General features: G+C 53.0%; 2 protein-coding genes and 1 pseudogene across 5 annotated transcripts in view; 1 reads left to right on the forward strand and 2 right to left on the reverse strand.

Moving 5' to 3' along the window:
* Nucleotides 1-8: 8 nt before the first annotated feature.
* CAMTA2 (calmodulin binding transcription activator 2) lies at nt 9-15,549 on the reverse strand. 2 transcript variants are annotated; one of them, XM_012659901.1, is made up of 21 exons: nt 15,384-15,549; nt 15,071-15,174; nt 13,826-13,893; nt 13,608-13,743; nt 12,927-12,998; nt 12,513-12,666; nt 12,059-12,193; nt 10,515-11,455; nt 9,688-9,814; nt 8,225-8,359; nt 5,715-5,830; nt 4,896-5,080; nt 4,480-4,558; nt 4,075-4,297; nt 3,535-3,839; nt 2,338-2,534; nt 1,896-2,079; nt 1,620-1,691; nt 1,133-1,320; nt 901-975; nt 9-813 (listed from the first exon to the last, which is right to left on the reverse strand). In XM_012659901.1, the coding sequence occupies exons 1-21, from the start codon at nt 15,412-15,414 to the stop codon at nt 750-752; spliced, it is 3,591 nt and encodes a 1,196-aa protein (XP_012515355.1). In that variant the 5' UTR covers nt 15,415-15,549; the 3' UTR covers nt 9-749. The 2 variants fall into 2 exon arrangements, with proteins under 2 accessions (XP_012515355.1, XP_012515356.1); XM_012659902.1 differs by lacking the exon at nt 12,927-12,998 and having other exon boundaries at nt 15,384-15,472.
* Nucleotides 15,550-16,150: 601 nt separating this feature from the next.
* On the forward strand, nt 16,151-17,032 carry LOC105822839 (annotated as a pseudogene).
* Nucleotides 17,033-17,407: 375 nt separating this feature from the next.
* INCA1 (inhibitor of CDK, cyclin A1 interacting protein 1) overlaps nt 17,408-21,097 on the reverse strand; it is a 7,958-nt gene continuing 4,268 nt past the window's right edge. For all 3 annotated transcript variants that reach the window (XM_012659904.1, XM_012659906.1, XM_012659905.1), the window contains exons 3-7: nt 19,353-19,466; nt 19,079-19,118; nt 18,646-18,839; nt 18,017-18,182; nt 17,408-17,792 (exon numbers count right to left, since the gene is read on the reverse strand). In XM_012659904.1, the coding sequence (XP_012515358.1) occupies nt 17,646-17,792; nt 18,017-18,182; nt 18,646-18,839; nt 19,079-19,118; nt 19,353-19,466 (661 nt within the window). In that variant the 3' untranslated portion in view covers nt 17,408-17,645. The remainder of the gene's footprint in view (nt 17,793-18,016; nt 18,183-18,645; nt 18,840-19,078; nt 19,119-19,352; nt 19,467-21,097) is intronic.

Raw genomic sequence — 21,097 nt, forward strand, 5'->3', positions numbered from 1 at the left:
AGGCTGGCTGGTGCAGCGATGTTTAATGGCAATTCGTATAAACCAAGCCCATGCACAAGTAGAAAGTGCTCGTGGAGCCGGCAGGAGGCCCCTGCCGCGCCAGGGAACCGCAAGCCCGGCCGTGCAGCCCTCCCCGCGGCGCCTTAAATAGATTCTTCACTATACTCTGTATGTTACAGTATGTACAAGCCCCCTCCCCTCGGGGGACAGGGGCGGGACTCCGCAACGCGTTCCTATGTACAGCCCCTCCCCTTTGGCCCCAGTTGGCGGCCAGAGTCGGGGTGATGGGGGAAGACAGGGCCAGAAAGGGAGGTAACAGACGCAAACATGCGGAGTCGGGGTGGGGGCACAGTCAGCCCTGAAACACGAGGGGCGCGCGCAGCGAAGGCAGAGGTGGGGACTGAGGAGGATACATTCAAGAGACGCGTCGAACAAATAAATAAGGCAAGTCAGGAAGGGGCCGATTGGGGTGCAGGCAGGAGGGAGCTGAGAAGGGGCACGCAGGTGTGTAAATCATGGCTGAAGATGCAGGTGTGGGGGGCATGGGTCTTCTGGAGCCAGAGACCAAAAGAGAGGGGGTACGACCAGGAGGTGTGGGGTGGGGGTGGGGAGGAGGATGGAGGCCTATGAGGGCTCCAACAAAGGTGAAAGGGAAAGCTGCCGACAGGGCTCCCCCTGCCCCAGAAAGCCTTCATCCCTGTTAAGACTGCAAGAAGCGCTCCAGGGTGATGAGAAAGGCGGTAGAGAGGTCAGGTGGCCAGTCCTGGCTGGGGAAGCCCTTCCAGCTCCTGGTTCTGCTTCAATTCCCTCATCCTGCGGAAAGACAAGGAAGGAGTCAAAGGAGACTGGCGGATCAGGGGAGGTGGCAGGGCAAAACCAGGGGAGAGAAGGCATGAGAACCTGTGTCGGCAGCGCCGCAGGAATCTCATGATCTTCCGGGCTGCCTGGTCCTGCTTCTTGGTGAGAAAGGAGCCTCTGGTGGAAGAAAGAAAAGATGGACCTCACAGAACACTCAGGCACCCCATGCCCTCAGCCTTGTAGGAACCCTAGGCAGGGAAGGGTGGGGGACAAGATGATGAGGAAGGGGCATGGACACAGTGGGTAGGCAGAGGGCTCCGGGGCTGGGGCGTACTTGCTGCGGGCAGGCAGGGTGCCCGAGGGCCGGTGGGGAGGCCCGGGCCTGCGGCGGTAGGAGCGGTAGTGCTGCTGGATGAGCACAGCTGCTCGGCGGCTCTGCTGAAATCGTTTCTGCTCATAGTAGCTTCGGAACTTGCTCTGGATCAGGATGGCTGCCTGGGTCATCTTCTTATAGAGTGCAAACTGCAGGGGTGGGGAGAAGAGACAGGGGCTGAAATGGAGGGACACAGACCCAAACCTCTGAGGGTCACCCCCAAGTTAGGCTGATGCAAATCTCTTTCTCTAACCCACACACTCATGGAAAAGCTGAATCATCACAGACATCACACCCGGATCTCATGCCTAATACCTTAAGTGCAATCCAGGTCAGCTTGTGGAAAGAGAAGGGGAGTTAGGGCTCTGGCAACATTCTGGGTGCTCTAGGCTGGAATAGGTGTGTGGGGGTGTGGTTTGGTGGGTATGCTTTTGAAGAAGGGTCTTACCTGCTTGTATTTCCGGTAACAGCGCTGGATCACAGCTGCTGCTACCTCCTGCTGCTCCTTCAGCCGCCGGCCCTGAGGAGAGAGAAAGAAGTCTCAGCACCTCATGGCCTACCTGGTGGACACTTGACCTGTCCCTTCAGCTTTTCTGGGGTCCCCTGACCCCTTGCCCCATCTAAGACCTGTCTGGATAACTGCTCTTCCTCCAACATTCCTGGGACACCAGTCTTCCCTGACCCAAGATTGTGTAATTCATCTTGAGACCCCTGGACCCCTGACCTTGTACTTCCGGAAGGCTGTCTGGATGACTCGGGCTGCCTCATACAGTTCCCGCTGCTCATGATCTGATAGTGTCAACAGGGCAAAATCACTTTCCATCTTGCCACTGGTAGATGCAGAGAGAAACTCTGCCCAGGAAGGTGCTGGGGGAATGGCCAGGCGACCTCGCTCAAAAGGCAGTTCACTGTGGGGATAGGGAAAAGGGTTGTCACAGGGCATCTGGTGGCCCTCTTCTCCCACCAAGGAATTGCCATGAAGGAAAACCCCCAGCAACTGAGTCTGGAATGAGTGGCTTCAGAGTTCATCAGCCAGTTCACTTCCCTTCTCAAAGGCCCTAGGGCCTCAGCCAGAATGAAACTTTGGCTATGGGGAAGCCAGCCTCCTCCCTTCCTCCCATCTTCCTACGAAAAAGAATCTGGAGGTTTTGTCCTGAGCTGGTCACCTGGGAGGGGCTGAGCTGGGGAAATGGTCCACATTATCCAGGTAGCTGGCCAGCCAGGACATGGTCTCGCTGAGCCCCGCAGCCCCTGACCGCTCCCGCATTGAGGCTCCGGCCTCAGGCAGCCCCACGAAGTCCTCTCGTTTAATCCGCTCCGGTGTAGCCTCGATGATCTGTTTGGCCAGTGAGATCATGTCCACCTGGATGACAGGAGAAGCTGAGTGAGCCCTTAGGGGCCCTACCTGCCAGATGTTCCTGCCCTGATTAAGCTGTAACTTTCAGTCCATACCACCAGATGCTGAGGATTCGGGAATTGCTCTCCCTGCTAACCCTGTCTTTCTTAGCGCTGTTCCAGACTCATTCATTTATAATTATTGAATTCCCACTTGGGTATAGCCCTCTGTGCTAACGTTGTGGAGAACATAAGGACATACTCCAAATGAGGATTCAGAAGCTGAGTAAATGGAGGACTTGACATCTTTTCAGGCCAACCAGCCACTGTCCTACCTGGGTCTGCCTTGGGCCTGCCATCCATGCCCACACTGACCCACTTCGGCTCTCTAAGAACCACATGATACGCTGTTGAATGGCTCCTGCCTGGTCTTTGCTCTAGCCCTGAAGCCTGTAGCACTTCTGCTGGCCACACTCAACACAGCCTATCTTGTGGGATTTTCCAGGTTTTTTGTACTTCTAGCACTACCCAATGACTCCATTAGCTTCTCTAAAGCAGATATATCCCGGGGTTTTAGCAGAGAAGTATGAGGCTACACTTGAAGACTCATTCTTTGATTTCATAAAACCTTAGCTTTTACCATGTGCAAGCCTCCTTCCCACCTCAGATCACTGCCACATACCTCCATCTTGCCAACCTGCTGCTCCACACACCTCCCAGCTGCCGTCCATCACCCTGGTTCCCCAAAAACCTTTTCCTTTCATGGATCAACAGGAAACTCCTACAACCCAGCTCTAACTGAAGACATTCCCAGGATTTTTAACCTTTGCTCCCTGATGACTTCTTACTTACAAGGTCTGAAAGGAGCTAAGCAAAGGGTTACCTTGCTTGTCCTCAAATGAAGGTAAATGGCCCCTTCCCAATTTGAAGCCAGACTCTGATTGTGCTTCATGGAATAGTCTGCCTCACCCTACTTCTGCACCCCACTCCACTTCTAGCCCTCATAATTCCATCAACATGAGCAGTACCGGGATCACATCCACAGCCTGTGGCCTGTCAGGATCCTCTGGAGCAGCCTCATCATCTGGGGCTGGCGGGAGGGCAGGAGGGGAGGCTGGGGGCCCTTTGGAATTGGTGGCCTCATAATCCATGAGGAGTAGGGGAGCCTCTGGGGCACCAGAGGAGAGCTGGCCTGGGACCATCTCCTCCATAGTAATCTCAGAGGCAGGCAGAGGAGCAGGGGGAGGACTGCCATCTGGGGCACTAGAATAGGCTGATGTGATGGAGAAAGTGCCATCCGACAGCTCCGAGGGCGAGGAGACGCTGCTCAGACCTGTGCAGTGAGGGAAGAGGGTGAGGGCAGCAGGAGCCATCAGCCAGCCCTCAAGTCTCCTGCCTCCCCCATCCTCGTTTTCAGTCTCCCTGTCTGTTCTTGCTCCTGTTACCCCCCCACCCCTGCCTATTCCTCAGTTTGCCTCCTCTCACTTTCTGTCTCCACCCTTTGGCATTGCCTTGGCCTATCCTTCAACCCACATCCCTTTCTCAACAAGACTGGGGGCAGCCCTCACCAGTGTCTGGGCTCGAGGATGGTGGCAATAGGGCAAGTGGGGGCTCAACTGAAGCCTCCTGTCTCTGCAGTTCCTCAAGGCAGCGGGCAAGGCGCACATGACCCCGGGAATGAGCCACGGACAAGGGTAGACGGCCCAGAGAGTCGGGAATGCTCAGCGCCTGTCGGTTCCAACGGAAAAGGAGCACAGCAGCTTCCAGGTGTCCCAGGGCACAAGCCCACATCTGAGGAGAGGGGCAGGAAGCGGGGCGGGGAGGTGGGGGTGCAGGTGAGGCCCAGAGCTCCTCCCCAGGTGGCCACATCTTCAGACCCCAGCCCACCCCACTCCCTGCATCCCCCAAAGGATCTTTCCTTTGAAGCACCATTCCCGTTGCCCCAAATGCACTCAGGAATCCAGCATCCTCACCAGAGGGGTACAAGAGAAGTGATCCACGTTGAGGGGGTCAACCTCTTGCTCTAAGTCCAAGCTTCCAGTCTCCACGCTCCTGGAGAGTTTGGGAGAGGGACAGCAGAGCACAGTCAGGGAAAAAGCAGGCAAAGTAAGAATAAGAAGTAAAGGGACTGGGAAGTGAGCAGTCTAGAAGCACTAAGGCCAGTGGGATGAGGCAAAGAGACTAATCAGCTGAACGAGTCAAGATGTCAAAGTGTCATAAGTCAGGGGATATTAAAGTTCCCCAAAATGTAAGTCCTCCCAGCCCCTCTCCCTTCCCACAATGACCCCAAGTTCCCTCTTGGCTCCCCCAGGTCCTCTGGTTCCTCCTCAGTCCTCTGGCACTTATGTCCCAGGGGCTGCCCAGCCCCTTCCCTGCTGCCCCTGCTTACCGCCACTGGCTCAGGGTCTCGATAAGGCGGGCATAGCCCTGGGCAGCGGCCAGGTGCAGGAGGCTCATGCCTCGGAAGGGGCTTCCGTGGGCCAGACGTTCAGGACCCCTCCAGGTGGAGCGCGGGATCATGCTCTCTACCAAGACCACCACCCGTGCCTCGAATCCAGGCCCCTGGCCTTCATCCTGCAGTACACATGCCCTTATGCAGAGACCTGAGCGTCGGTCCACATTTGTCCTCTCACTTCTAATTCTGCCCCCTCCCCACACTTCTTGCTCTAAGTTCCCACCACCTAGACCCTTGATGGCCTATCAGCTCTCCATGTTCGAGTTTCTGTGTGGCTTCGGTGTCCCCTACTCTCACAGCCACTTCCTCCAGCCCATCTGGCAGCCAGACCTCACACATCCTTGCCCATGTTGTGCCTTCACATCAGCTCAGACTAGTGCCATATCCACACATGGTGTCTCCCCTCAAAAGCCAGAGTCTTCTCTGAGCCTTTCCCCAGCCCCCTTCCTTCAGAGACTCGGGACCCACAGAGCTCTGAGCCCCAACTCTTCCTGACCCCTCCTCTAGCCTCTCCTTCACCTCCGGCCTTCTTCAGACCAGAAATAGTCTGAAGCCTGTCATGCCAAGAGGGTGCCCAGAATAGCCACTCTTGCCACAGGGTGGGGGTGGGCGAAGAGTGATGTCGGGGAGGGAGGGCTCGCTGGGGAGGCTGGGGACAGGAGAGCAAGGAGAGTCATATACTAGCGCTATTTTCTTTAGGCGGACCCTCCTCCTGCTCCCCACTGTAGACCACCTCCCTCCTCATGGAAGTACCTGTAACGTAGGAGCATCAGGACCCTCACGAGGTGCCCTCCCGGCTGCTGCAATTTCTGCCATCCGCTTCTCCATCTGTTCCAGTCGCTCCAGTATGGACATTCGGAACTGGTTGTCTGAGGGGGAGTGGGTATGGGAGGCTGAGTGGGCAGGGTCTAGGTGATACCCTGAACACCAAAACTGGACCCATCCCAAGATCTGGGGGTGAAGACACAGAATCACATTCTTTTCTCTTCCCCCAGACAATAGCCCTTTAACCCACTCACCTTCTAAATAAAGCCTACCAGGACTCAGTCCTTAAACTAGAGCTGTTAATACTGCCCATAGACCTAGAACCAGGATGCAGAACCAAGACTGTTTCCTTCAAGACACAGAGATGGTAGGAATTTCCAAACAGCCATCTAGCTCCCAGCTGCCCCAAATCACACATGTATACACTCTCTCCCCAGCCTTTTCCTAGGTGAAATACTCCATAGTTCTTACCCCAGACACTACTTTTGTCACTCATGCTGGGGCTGAATGATTCCAGGGTCCCTCCTCTCTATTAAATCACTGCCCAAAAGAACTCAGGGATTGTGATTTGAAAAGCACCACCCTCTCCTCCCGGCCCCCTGCAGCTGTCCACAAAGAGGATGGTGGGGGAGGGAAGGTGACAGAGATAGATAGCCATGTCTTCCTCCTCCTCTGCCCCCTCCCACCCCATACACAAATACACACATGCACATGCACACACAAACACACACCCCAAGCTGTATCTGTCCCCTCTTGAGATCAAACAAGGACATGGAGAGGAGGCAGGAGGGGATTAGAGCCATGGGAAAATAGGCACAGGGAAACAGGGTGAAGGCTGGAGATGTGAGATGCCAGGATAGAAGGAGATGAAGGTATAAAGGTGATACAGGGGAGGGGTAGAGAATGATGAACAGAAATCCAGGTAAAACAAAGGGAGAAGAGAGCAGAAAAGATAAACAAGGTGAAGGAGAGGAGAGAAAAGACAAAGGAGAGCTGGGGTGGGAGGGAGTACCAAACAAGCAACAGGAAAGGAAGATAACAGAGCCAAGTTAAGACATTGGTTCAAGAATAAATGGAAAGAAGACAGATGGAAGAGACCTGTAGGAATGATGGTAAAACAAATATTAGACAGGAACAGAAAAGGATAAAAGCAGAACAGGACTAAGACCTGGCCAGATCCCCAGGTAGGCAGACTCAAGTCAGAGGCAGGCAACCTAGCACACATACTCAGGCTCTGATGGGTGCTGGCTGCAAAAGTGAGGCAAAACTAAGGACCAGATCCCCTGAGAGAGAGAAGTAGGGATGGAGGGAGACAAACTGAACCAACATGGACAACAGCAGAACTGAGAGAAACCAAGAGGCAACAACAGAGATACCAAGAAGAGAGAGAAAAGCAAACCTCAAGAAAGCAGCAGGTGCAAACGGAAACAGTTCTCAAAGCCACAAGAGAGATAACCAGTAACAGGAACAAAAACAATCCCAGATTTAAAGAAATAAATATACCTACACACATATGAGTATATGTGTCTGTATGAGAAAGTATACCACAATATTAGCAGTAGATATCACTGAGTAGTAGTATTATAGGAAACTTACATTTTATACTTTATACTATTCTGTAATTTCCAAATTTCCTATAATGAATACATATATATATATATATATATATATATATATATTAATTTTTAGATAGAGTCTTGCTCTGTCGCCCTAGCTAGAGTGCGGTGTTGTCCTCATAGTTCACAGCAACCTCAAATTCCTGGGTTCAAGTGATCCTCCTGCCTCAGCCTCCCAAGCAGCTGGGAATACGGGTGCACACCACCATGCCCAAATAATTTTTTCAATTTTTAGTAGAGACGGGGTCTCACTCTTGCTCTGGCTGGTCTTGAACTCCTGACCTCAAGCAATCATCCCACCTTGGCCTCCCAGAGTGCTAGGATTACAGGTGTGATCCACGTGCCTGGCCCTGAATGTATCTTTATAGCCAGAGGGTAAAAAAATAGAAATTTAAATATACAGATAAGTAGACACATACTCATGCATAGCACCTATATATTGCTGTAGACCCTGTCCCTGCCCCAGCCTCTTGGCCTTTCTTGTCTAGATTTCATCTTTTGGGATGGAAGGGACAGGGCAAGAGCTGGGATGATGACAGTGTCAAGAAGCTGGGTGTGGTGTTGCAGGCCTGTAATCCCAGCTGCTCAGGAGGCTGCGTCAAGAGGATCGCTTGAGCCCAGAAGTTCAAGACCAGAGACTAGCCTGGGCAACACGGTGAGACCCCATCTTAAAAAAAAAAAAGATGGTGCCAAGATTTATGGGGAAGAAGGAGTGAGAGAAGTTTGCTGCTGCATTCAGAAATGACCAATGAAACCAAATTGAAAAAAGAGTGGTAAATTGGGGGCTAAGTGGTGGCCACCTGAATCCTGAGAGGTCTAGGAATATGTCATGCTCAGAGGTTGCAGGGCCCAACACTTGGGGTCAGAGGGCTAGGTACTCACCGTCCAGTGACAACCAGTCAAGCTGAGTACTAGGCAGAGACAGGAATCGGCGGGCTCGATACTCAAAGAGCACAGAAGCAGAAAGAGGCCCCTCCCGTCCTGCCACCTGCAAAGACACCAGCCCTACCTCATGGGCTGGGGAGGGCAGGATCAGCGAGAAGGGCTCTCTTTCCGGGCTCCTTCTCTGGCCACCTGTGTCAGAGCCACGGACGATCATTCCATTTCTACCTTCCTCACTCCTTTGCTGTAGGCCAAGAGGCCCCTGCTTCAGTGGCCTTGGCACTAACTAGGAAGGGAGTCCATTCATTCAAGAACTTAATACCTACTATAGGCCAGAGACCCCTTGGATTACAGACTCTGTAGTTGAGGATGTTTGTTATTCAGTAACAAGGTTTGGAAGTTGAGGGTTAAGAGACACTTGTACTTATGAATAATTTGATGGTGGATAAACCCCTTGATCTCCAGATCACAAGTCCAGAGTCATGACCCTGTTACTAAAGATGGGAAAGGGGAGCTAGGTGCTCATGAACAGTGTCAAGTGAGAGTTGTGTCCCAGAGTCTGAATGTCTATGGCTCTGAGGATGGGACCACCAGGCCCTGATCCCAGATCAGGAGCTGAGACTTTTTTTCCCAGTCCCTAGCTTCTCTGGTCTCATCCCTTTTCCTTCCATATGTGGGTGAATGGGGCTGTTGAGATTGGGGGAGAACACTCATAGACAGCAAAGCTGTCGACCTGCCACTCCAGTGGTCCTTGGGGTTCCACAGTAAGGCTGACTGTGGAGTGCAGGGTAAGGACAAGGTTGGAGGCAAAAGGGCAGAGATGAGCCTTGGCAATAAGTCTAGACCATTTCTGCAATGACAGAAATGTTCTACATCTGAACTATCCAATAGGGTAGCACTAGCCACATGCGGCTATTGAGCACTTAAAATGTGGTCAGTGTGGCTGGGAAACTGAATTTTAAATATTATTTAATTTTAATTAAATAGGTACACGTAGCTAATGGTTACCATATTGGACAGCACAGGTCTAGAAGCCAATGTCCTTCAATCTCAGGACTGGTTAGAGGAGACTAACATCTCTTCTTTCTCATTCTCCCTGGATTGGAGTTGGAGACTCTGGCTCTAACAAAGCCAGAGAGCCTAGTTGGACATTAGAGATCCCCTGAGTCAATGCCTGACCTTATAGGAGGGGAGGCCAAGGACACAGAAAGGATCAGACTTAGTTTCTGAGGTCACTGGTCAGCTAATGAGATTTCCTGGACCATAACTTAGATTTTCCAACACCTAAACCCAGGCTCTTCTGCCTGCCGGGGGAGACTGGAGCTCAACCTCAGGACTCGATGAGGTCCTCGTGCTCTCAGAATAACCCATTTGCTCCCAGTGCTTCCCGGACGCCTGAAGATCCTGATCTGTCCTAACTGCCCATATGTCAGTCCCTTCCCTACCATTCCCAATCCCCATACCGGGACAGTAGCAGCGTAAGACACCAGGCTGGACAAGTGAGGCTGGTACTGCGATGTGATCAAAGACACAGGAGTAATGCTCAGCGGCCTCTGTCCAAGGACCTGTGATGAGCACCTTGACCCCACCCTGCAGACAGAAGTCAGAGAGCATGTGATTGGAGTTGGGTGTTCATTCACTCACTCATTCATTCATTTATTCAGATCCTTAGAGAGTATCTACTATCTGGCAGGCCCTGTACTAGTGTTTGGGGATACAGGAATGTACAGGACTCAGTGGGGTAAGGACAGCTAATCTATCCCTCTGTCTCAACATTCCTGCCAAGTGGTTACCTCATCTCTACCTGAATCTGCCAGAAAAGGGTAATTCAGGGCTTTCCCCCCCCCCAACCGAGGCTATCACATAGCTGTCATCAGGAGGAAGTTCTGTTCTTAGGCTAATTCACCCCCACGGCAGTTCCTCCTTTCCCTCTCAGAGGCAGAACTTCTCCACTGCTGAAGACAGTCTTTCAGCTACTTAAAGTCTGCAATCACATGTATTTTTTCTTCTCGGGGCTGAAAAGTCCCAATTCCCTCTCCCTGAGAACAGTCACCAAGGGAATGAGGTCCCCAGGGGACTCCTGCAACCATGCTAACACATGGAAGGGAGAGGAAGAAAGGGTTAAGTCAGTGAGGACTATGGAAACAGGAAAGAAGCTGTACTCTACATAAAAATAGGGAACCTAGAAGCCTTGAAAATTGAGGGAAACAGTTAAGAGTTAATACAATTCCTTTTGGGGAATCAGAAAACAAATGGGCAGGAGAAGGGAGGAGGTAAGCCCTAGACTCACCTCTGGGTAGGACCACTCTGGGGAGAAGTCTGTGATGGTGCTAAGAGCAGGAGAGAGCTGGGGGGTTGGGGCAGGGAGGCTTGGCGCTTCGTCACTGATGAGTTCTCCCATAAGGTCTGGGAATGATGAAAGACCGAAGGGCTCCAGTTCGCTGCCCCCACCAGGTCCTCCAAACAAGGCCTCCCCTCTTCCTACCCTGCCTGATGGCTCCAAGGGGACAGGTGAGGGTGGAGGTGAGGGAGGGGGTGAACGTACAGGTGGGGCAGCTCCCTGGCCCTTGAGCTCCTCCCCACTGTCATCATCTTGGATGAAGAAGCAGTTTCCTCTTCTCCCACCTGCTGCTGACTGTGGAGAGGGACCCCGAGCAGCTGCCTGGGGCTCTAGGGCAGCAGCAGGCTCTAGGGCAGGACAGGGGATATGGGCAGCCTCTGCCTCAGGGAAGTCTGGGCTTACTCCTTGCCCCCCTCCATATGTCTGGCCCCTCTGGGGGCTGTTGAGAAAACGATCAGGGTCAAAGGCAGGACTGGGAGGAGCTGGTGGAGCAGAGGGCTCAGAGCCTACTACCACAGCCAAGCTCATGGAAGGCCTAGGATCAGCCTGGGGAGCCAAGTGCCTGGTGGGCGTCAAGCCCCCAGCACGCTGCTCCAGTCCCGTCAGGAGGAGGATAGCAGTGCCTCCTCTCGACGAACCCCCTCGAGAGGTGGGAGGGCTAGGTCTGATTTCTAGGGGTTCTGCAAAACCTGATGAGGAGGAGGAAGAAGAAGAAGAGGATGGGGAGGTATGTGCCTTGGGGAGCTCTGGGGGAAGTGGGGCTATCAGTGGAGGAGGCTCGGGGGGATGGGGGTGGGGGATAGAGGTCAGGGTTAAAGCTCGGGGCTCCACTTTGGGAGAGATGATGCGGTGTTTCGTGCTGCTGCATTTGTGGGTAAGGCTCCCCGAACCTGGAGTGGAGAGGGGTGGGGAAGAGAGAAGGCATAAGACACATCCTTCTCCAGCCTTGCCTTCCTAGAAGCCTCTCTAAAATATTTCCCAGGACTTCCCTATAAACCAGAGGTGTAATACTGATTGTGGCCACCGGGAGGCATCAGAAACATGTTCCCTCTCCTAATTTCCCTCTCCCGCACCTTTCCCCTCAAAATAAACAGGACTGGAGGAACATTGCAGGAGAAAACTGAGGGCTTGAGGGAGTAGCTGAAACAAAGGTAAAGGCATAGAAAAAGGACAAACTAACAGAACCACTGTGGTGGGGCAAAAACGAGGAATAAAAAACTAAGGCTGAGTGTAATTTGTGGTGCTGGGGGACAGGAATTGCTAAAGGTAGAAGGCAGAAAAGGGCACCGGTTGCCAGGACCATTGAGTAAATGGAGCTAGGACCATTGTGCACTGAGATGGGAAGCCCTCTGTTCATCTGGCCCATCCTTCTGGGACATGCAAAAGACTTGCAAATCAGCATGCAAATACCATCAAGACAGATATCCCCCTGGCTTGAGTAAGAGCAGTGTGGTTAGATGGGAAGAAAGCCTTAGGGTCAGGGTGTCACTCACCAAGGCCCCCACTGCAGAGACAGGCGTGGGTTCGGGGTGAGGGCTTGGTTGGGTGTGTGTCCAAGATCTGCTGCACCAGCTGTTCTACAGAGAACTCCTCTGTCCCGTTCCCACAGCTCCACTTGATGCCATGAACTAGAGAAGTTGGGGGAAATGCTGTGGGACCCCCACAAAACAGGCCCCAAAGTACCTTGATGGCTCTTCCAAGCACCTGACATGCTCCAAGACTTCTGGGTGGGTGAACAGAGGCCAGCAGCATCAAGACTGCTTGGACATGTAGCTTTAGTCCCTTCTCCATATTCCAACACCTGAGAACACACTAGGAATCCTAGCACCCTCCCAGCTTGAAGGGAAATGGTCATCCTACAGGTTTTGGGTACAGAATCCTGGCCCCTTTGGCAGGTCCCCGTTTCCACTCTACCCTTGAAGCTCTATCCTCGTCCTGCTGCCTTACACATGGGCTTCAGCTGTCCCAACAGCTCCTCCCGGGACCACTTCAGCCACTCTCGACGATCGCTGCTGATGGAACAAAAGATGGGGCTGCAGCCCTTTCCACAATCCTCCAGGGCTGGGACATTCAGGTAGTGCACAAGGACGATGTCAGGGTTCTGAGAGAACAAGGGTACAGACAGAGAGCCATGGGGTCCTGAGGTCCAGAGGCTCAGCTTCCCAGTCCTCACTTTCTTCCTGGGCACCCCTCCCAACCTCAACCCCAATTTTTGGCTCTCTCCATCCCCCACCTCCTCTCTCTCCTTCCCAGGCTCCTTTTCCCACTCAGAACCTAATCATCCTTCTACTTCATCCTTTCGGACCCATGTCCCTCAAAGAGCCAGGAAGAGTCTGGCTCCCTGAGCTCTTCTGTCCTTACCTGGAGCAGCCAGTAGCAGCGCCGATGGAATGTGGGGACGATGGAAGAGTGAACGTAGCAGCCATAGAGACACTGCCAGGAGACAGGCTGGGGTGGGGGGAGGGCTAGTCTGCTCCCCAACTCTTCCTCTGTTCAGTCCCTTTGCAGGAATCCCAATCTTTCCACCAGTTCCTCTATAACCCTTCCCCCACCCCCACTTACTCCCCACCCCTTTCAAATCCCAGCAGCCCTGAGTCAGAGATGAGGGTTAGAGAGAAGGGAACAGCAAGGCTGGGACCTTACAATGAGGGTCAGATTTGAGACATGGGACTATCTAGAAATCAGAGAGCAGAGCAAGAATATATCTGAGATGAGGAGCAATGATATGGGGAAGAGAAAACTGTACTTAGAGCATCACTGCTTAGATCCCTCAGGGAAATACAAGAGCAATAAGGGGACTGGGCATCAGTGTTCTAGCAGGGAGTCATGCCCTAAAGCCTGGAGAGTTGGGTCAATGGGGGAAATGGGAAACAGACAGTGGCCTGAGTAATCAGTTAGCTGATCCAAAGTGAGTGAGAAGGGAAGAGTGACCGGGAGGGGACTGAGACAGACGATGTCACCAGGCCCTAGAAGGGCTGGATTCCAGCTAAGGGTAGAGGAGGGCAGGTTAGGGCAGATGAGCTGAATGTCTGACTCTCTTACCTCCATGCCCTGGACCTTCAGCTTCATGTGGTCCTCTCGGGTGGTCTTCCCATCCTTCCGCTTCTTCCAGAGGTAACCATCCTTCCGGTATTTCACTTTCTTGCGGTTATAGAGGATGATGGAGCCATTCTGAGGCCTGGGAAGGGAAGGGTTGGCTTCAAGTTCTGTGAACAGAACCTGGGACCCCTGCCACTCCCCACCTTGTTAAACTTTCTTACCTTGTCTTTGGGGCACAGGATAGCCACTCATCATGCTTCTCAAAGGTGATCAAGTAGGATGCAATCTCCTGTAGGAGAAGAGGCACTCAGGTGGGTATCCCCTTCATAGAGTCTCAGCCTAGCCTCTTGGTCATCCCCTCAGTGTCTCACTCTTTGCTGAGTTGCAGCAGCTAGTGTAGGATGCTTCTAGGTATCTGGACCAAGCAAGGCCCACTGACCTTTTAAGAACGCCAGGTTCCATCTCTCCTTCCCTCCCTCCCACCTGAGGCCTTTATCTTAGGGCCAGGTCCACGTTCTTCATCACCCATTCTTCACACTGTGTATTATCTTACTACTCTCAAATACCATTTTTACGTCCCTTCCTGACTCAAAAAAACTTCAGTGGTTTGACACTGCCAGGATTTCAGATTCTTTGGCCTGACTCCAAGGTTCTCTTCAACAAGGGATCAAACCATTGTTCCCACTATTCACCCATATTGCACCTGCCATTCTTGCCAGATGCGTCCATCGATTCTTCCCCAAACATGCCTTGAGCAATCAGCTCCTGCATGTTAGTGCCCTGTAAACCTGAAGTACCATGTGCTCACCTCTCCATGTCTGGAAATCCTAGCCATCCTATAGACCAAATCCCTTTCCAGATGCTCTGTGAAGCCCTGCTGGCCACCCTAGCCCTTCCTAAAGGCTCTACAGCACTTAAAATGACACACACACACACCCTTTACTGAAAATTCTCTTCTAACATCAAATTAATAATTATCGACCATGAACTACATCTGAGGCACTAAGTGTGCAGAATACAGAAGGTGAGTAACACAAGGACTGTGCCCTCTAGAGGGGCCAGTATCAGTGGTGGTTAAAAGCAGAAGCTCTGGAATGAGTTAGATAATAGTTTGCATGAGGTAAACTGGTTTCCTCATCAATAACATGGGGGTGGGGGTAATAACAGGACCTGTTCTATAGCGTCCTTGGAAGATTAAAAGAGATAAGGTAGGGCAAGTGCTTAGCACAGTGCCTCGTATGTAAGAAATTCTTTACAGGTAGTAGCTGTCGTTTTTACCAAGGCAGACATGCTAAGAAATGGGCTTCTGCAAGATCTGTTATCTTTCTACCTCTGCTCTTATCTCCAAAGAGCCTAGAACAGTGCTTTGTGCTTAGGAGTATCAACAGACACAGAAAGACCCCCACTCATCTTCCTCCAGCCCCCTAGGCCTTGCTGGGTCCTAATCCCCCAGGTCCGTAGAAAACCTCATTTGTATTCCACCGTAGCCGCTCTGGAGGCAGCAGCGGGCAGCGAGGAAGACACTCCAGCAGCTTCTTGGGGAGAAAGATCTTCAGGTGGTGGCTGTTCTCTAGAAGGAATTAGAAGGGAGGGCTTAGTGTGCTACCCTGACATCCCTGTGATAGACAGCCTAGGGGAAAGGGCTGAAGAGGACCTGGAGCATTGGGGAAAGCTGAAGCCGTGACAAGGAGAGCAGGGAATCCAAGAATTAGAGGGCCACCACAGCATGGGGAGAACAAAAGGCCATGCCCAAATCGGGAACCTGGTTTGTGAACTCACCAGCAACCTCGGTGGTGTCCTTGGTATTCATGGTGAGGGATCCAGGGGGCAAGGTCACCCCCGGCCTGAGGGGCCGGGGGGAGGGGGAGTCTGTGCTGGGAAGGGAGAGAACAAGTTTATGACAGAAGCCCCCACATTAATCCAGGATGAGGAGTATGAGGCAGGGGAGGGGGTACAAAACTGGGTTGTGATATCAGGGAAAGATGAGAAATGAGAGGAAGGAGCTGGGCTAAGATGTGACAGTAGAACCAGGGAATGGAAGTGAGGGAACCCAGACACGGTGCCAGGAACCAACATGAATGGAGAGACGGAACAGAGAGTGAGCAGGAAGAAACGGGTTGTGGTGGGGGAGGGGAAAAGGCTGGCAGGGCTGGGGCCTCAGAGGCCCTAAAGCTTGGGCTCTTGCTGCTGCTGGGGCTATGGCAGGGTCAGGTCCTGAAGGTTGGGATTCAGGGCATCCAGTCCTTGGAGGATGGTTTGGCAAGAGAGCCTGGATGCTGGGGGAAGGGCAGGAGATTCTAAGTATGGGTGGAGAGTGAGGCCTTAGAAGACACACCCTGAGTTCCTTCTCTATTTGATTTTTCCAAGGGGAAGGGCATATCTGATAACTGATCCAAACCTACTCTCTCTTCCAGGTTACTTAGGGCCTGGTAAAATCTGGGTTAGACACCCAGGATCCAGGTTCCCACCCTCAGGACAACCCATCCTCCACCCCAAGGCTGACAGCCCTCTCCACCTCTCTCAGCCCCCTCCCCAACCGCCTCTGCCTCCCCTGGCCTTCAGGCCTACCCTACCCCATCTACCGCGCTGGCTTCAGCCAGAGCCCCCGCCCTCCTGGGGGAACAGATGGGAGCTGGAGGAGGCTCTCAGCGCGGGCTCCACCAGGTATCCGAGATGGAGAGGGGGAGGAGGCCCGTCGGCTGTGTGCAGTGAAGCTGGGGTTGGGGTAAGGACTCCGCCCCAGGGCGCAGGTGCGCAGTCCCGGCTAGGCAGCCTGCCAGGGTGCGGAGCAGAAGCGGATCCTGGGCTGCAGGCCTGGGGGTGGCGCCGGACTCTGACGGCCGGCGCTTGGGGCGGCCCCCCACGGCGGGGTGGTGGTCCCCGGAGAACCTCCGAGGTGGGAGGTTCCCGCCAGCACAGAGGGATGTTCTGGAGAAGCCGCGGAGCAGAGTTCGCGGGCGCGCGGAGCGCAAGGAACAGTGCAGGTGCCGGGTGCGGGGGTCCCCGGGACGGTCCCCGGCACGCGCTGTTCCGCCGTGGGGCCCTGAGCGGAGTGGCGCCCCCTGGCGCGGGGGAGGAGGACGGAAGCTCGCGGTAGCAGCGAACCGGGAGGAGGGACGATGGTCCCCGGCGCAGAGCTCCACGTCCGGACTTGGTGGAGCTGCGCCCCCTGGCGCGGGGGCGGAGAGGCGGGTGAGAGGCCCTGGCTCTTACCTCCCGGGGTCCCACGGGTGACGGCAGCAGCGGCCATTCTACCCCACACCGACCCCCCCTCCCCAGCGCCGGCTGACAGCGGCGTCCGACGTCACTGCGCACGGGGCGGGGCCTCCCAATTAAGGGGATGGGGGTCGGGAAGGGAACCTGGGGTCAGCACACGTGGGGTTCTGGGTGGGGCGCTGGGCCGAGGGACTCGGCTTCCAGGGCTCTGAGCCAGGCCAAGGGACAGACTGCTAGGAAGGGGCAACAGCGCTGAGGGCCAGGATTCCAGGTCCCGGAGGCGGAAGCTTGGCTGACTGACGTGACTCCGGGTCGGGAGAATGGGGAGGGGGGACGGTGGTCCAGTGCTGGAACCCGAGAGGCTGGGTGAGGAACGCTGGAGTTGGGGGCAGGATTTCCCTCCCATCGGGCAAGCCTCCTTGAATTTGGGGACCCAGCCCGGCTTCATTGTAGCTGGGCCCTCGAGCAGGTGAAAGGAGCCCTCCTTCCCCTCGTTCCCTATTAGCCTCTCCATCGCTGCTTCACAGGGAGAAAGACAACTCCGGGCTCCACTTGCTTGCTTTTTAATAACGGAACAGAGAGAAAAACACAAGGCCAGGAGCGGGGCTTAGAGGAAAACAGGACTTGGCGAGTTCCTGTGAGAGGGGTGGGTTGAGATAACAACCCAGGGGGCTGTTAATGCCTAGTTTGGAGGATGCGAAATGCAGTTGGAGAGGCTGAGGAAGGGGAAATGCCTTCGTGTCAGCAATGGGGACTATTCTAATGGTGGAACTAGTTTTTGGTCTCTCAGGGACCACCAGCATCTTGGGCACAGATGGTCTCTCCTTACTCCTCAGACTCCAGCTCCATCTCCCAGGGATTGTAAAGGGGGTTCCTACTGGCTGTGACAGTGCTGAAGGAGGGCAGAGAGTGCAGCCATCTGGAGGGGCAAGCCTCCTCCTGGCCCAGGGGACTCCAGGGAGACCAAAGCAGCTGTAAAGATAAAAGAAATTGAAAAAAATACAAAAGTAGGTCTGTCTCCAGATTCCCTAGTTCCAAAGCCCAGGAACACTCAAGTCTTTGACTCTCACCTACTTTATTTTTGCTCCTCCCAAATCCAGCTATCCAACCTGGCTCTCAGCATCTTGTCTCTCCATGTAAGACTGGGGGATCTACATCACCCTCCACCACTCCACCAAGTTCCTCTCCAATCATACCTGGGCCCTGCCAGGAGTGAACAAACGTCCCTCTTCCTGTGGATAGGTTGCCCTTTCTTCTTCCTGATCAGGGTGTTCAGTGGTGCTGGGGAATCCACAGCCCTCTTCGGCGAGCACCGGGGGCTCACGTGCAGCCCCAGAGCCGCCCCACTGGGCCTTCTTCAGTCTGTGGAGACAAGCTTAGGAGAGAGGTGCTGGAAGCCAGGCTTCCTATCTCTCCATTCTTCACCTTTCAGTTCTGAAATACTTCCCGCCGCGACCCAAGGGTGTAGTCATTTGACCTCCAATCCTCCATTCCCAATTTTCTGCTCTTCTCAGACTGAAGCATTTTTAGTCCAGGGACTCAGAGGTGACCCCCTAGCTCCCCACTGTCCTCCAGTTCTATGGTGTGCTTTCCTGTCTTCAGTGACTCACTTTCCCCTCCTCCCAGCTCATGTGGCTCATCCTCTATCCTTCAATTCCCTCCTCCTTTCCACATTATAGAAATTCTGTTTCAAACACACCAAGCCCACGGCTCCTTCCCAGACAACCTCCAATTCTCTCAAAGCTCTCAACCCCTTCCTTAGCTCAAACCATCCTGCCCCCAAACACTGCTTGGCTCCCAGAACCCAGATGTCTCGCCTCCTTACTCATTGATGGTTCTCAGGCGCCTCCTTAGGTCCTCCAGGTGATAAGAGACAGCCCTTACCCGGGCAGGGATGCCCCCAGGTCCCTGCTGTGTTCCCTCCATACGTGGCCTCCTTCTCTTTCTTCTGCAAAGCATCTCAGGGGGTGGGAGCCCCTCAGGAGGGTACAGGCCAGGCAGGGAGAAACCAGTGGCTCTCTGTGCCAGAGAATGGGGGAAAGGAGCTAGAGGAAAGAACTGGGTTTCTCAGAGGAACTTGGACTGAACTAGGGAGTCAGGGGTCTTAAGAAACCCAGCTGTAATCTTGTGAACATGATGATTGGAAAGGAGGGTCTGGTTGGGGAATACCAGAGGGAAGAGGTAATAAGGAGAACTGGGGACAAGATGACGGTGCAATTTTAACAGAGAAGTATGGAAGGGCAGAGAGATTGTCATACCAGCATGGGTGGAATGTACTTTTCCTCCCTCCAGGTAGGGCTGTGAAAAACACATACACAAAAAGAGCTAAGTGCGGAGAGGACACCCCCATCCGTATTCCTTCTCTAATGACCTCTCCCAACCTTCTGTCTGGCATCAGGAGCTATAATGTCCAGCCAGTGGGAAATTATCCCTAGACTAGGGCTTATTGTTATAAGGATTTATGGTAGTTAAAAATTGCACAGCCTCACCTTCCCACTTCAGTTAGTTTCCCTTTTCTCCTTTCCTACTCACCTGGGCCTTTGACTAAGGTTCTCCCAGAAGACAGCTCCATAACGCTGGGTCATTGGTCTGAGGCTCTGGGAAGGCATGGTTGGGGGTGGAGATCGGCTGACCACCCTGGAACACCTGAGGCGAGGACAAGGTAGGCTCAGGTCTGGCTCTTTCCTTATGGCATCTACTCACCCCAAGGATTCAGGTGCCTGTCTTTCTCTGGGACCATACAGCTGCCCACATTCCCTCAGGCCATGTCCTCTCTCAACCAGTTTAGCTGAGGACAGTGATGACGCCTTTGATTTGAAAGGACATTGAGGGTGGAGATTAGCTATTGTTTGAGCCTCAGATCTCACTGAATCTCACATTTCTACACCTCATAGCCAGAGAACATAATGTCTAGCAAGCACAGTTGTTAAAGAGGAAGGCCCTGGATACTTAGGTGATATGACAGGCAGGGTTCCTTTAGGTCACTGCAAGGATCCAGGAGAAAGAATCTCTGTTTACCCCTACTTTGTCTCCCCAACTCAGGACTAATATCTTTATATTAAGAGATAGAGAGAAGTGTGCAGAGCTGTTCGAGACCAGTGCCCCTCACTTCCAAAGCCCACAGATTGAATGATGACTGCACTCCTGATCTCTAAGCAGTGGAGTGTCCTAGGGCTTAGGCCTGGGGCCCTTTATCTTCTCCATCTCTCCTTAGGTGATCTCACCCAGATCCATGACTTTAAATACTGCCAATGTGCCAGCAACTCCCAAATCTATATTTCCAGCCCTGGTTCCTTCCTGGGCTCCACTCAACATCTCCTCCTCAGCCTTCCCCCTCTCCCTGAAACGTACCCCAAATGCCCAGTTGCTAGGTCCAAAAATGTGGTATTCGCCGCTTTCTGTCACCTCACATGTCCAATCCATCAGCAAGTCCTGTCAGTTCTACCTTTAAAAAACTGCATATCCTAATTTGACCACTCCTCACCATTTCCACCCCCACCACCATATTCCTGATCATCTTCCCATTCCTGGACTATTGCAATGGTTTCCTCCTCCTCTCCCTGTTTCCAGTATCATCCCCCAACAATCTGTTCTGCACAGAGCAGTAAGAGTACTCTTTCAAAACATGATCATGTGAGGGCTGGGCACAGTGGCTCATGCCTGTAATCCTATCACTCTGAGAGGCCGAGGCGGGAGGATCACTTGAGCTCAGGAGTTTGAGACCAGCCTGAGCAAGAGTAAGACCCCGCCTTGACTAAATATAGAAAAAAATTAGCCGAGCAACTAAAAAAAATAGAAAAAACAGCCAGGCGTTGTGGCTTGCGCCAGTAGTCCCAGCTATTCAGGAGACTGAGGCAGAAGGATTGTTTGAGTTTGAGGTTGCTGTGTGCTGTGAGCTAGGCTGACACCATGGCACTCTAGCCTGGGTGACAGAGTGAGACTCTGTCACAAAAAAACAACAAACAAAGATCATGTGAAATGATACAAGGTTTGAGATATACTTCAAAATAATTTGGGGAAACTGAGAATCCAGATATAAAACCGTCTTCATATAGCCACCTAATCTTTGACAAAGCAGACAAAAACATACACTGGGTAAAAGAATCCTTATTCAATAAATGGTGCTGGGAAAACTGGATAGCCACATGTAGAAGACTGAAGCAGGATCCACACCTTTCACTTCTCACAAAAATCAACTCACTCTGGGTAACAGATTTAAACCTTAGGAGTGAAACTATTAGAATTCTAGAGGAAGATGTTGGAAATACTCTTCTAGA

This window comes from Propithecus coquereli, unplaced genomic scaffold, assembly GCF_000956105.1.
Source record: "Propithecus coquereli isolate 6110/MARCELLA unplaced genomic scaffold, Pcoq_1.0 Scaffold640, whole genome shotgun sequence".
NCBI lineage: Eukaryota > Metazoa > Chordata > Mammalia > Primates > Indriidae > Propithecus > Propithecus coquereli.

Coding starts and splice junctions, on each gene's coding strand:
- CAMTA2 (XM_012659901.1), bottom strand. CDS start 15,414: ATGAATACCAAGGACACCACCGAGGTTGCTG. Junction 11,456..12,058: donor TCTCTGCAGTGGGGGCCTTG/GTGAGTGACACC, acceptor TCTCCACTCCAG/GTTCGGGGAGCCTTACCCAC. Junction 5,081..5,714: donor CTGATGCTCCTACGTTACAG/GTACTTCCATGA, acceptor TGTGTACTGCAG/GATGAAGGCCAGGGGCCTGG.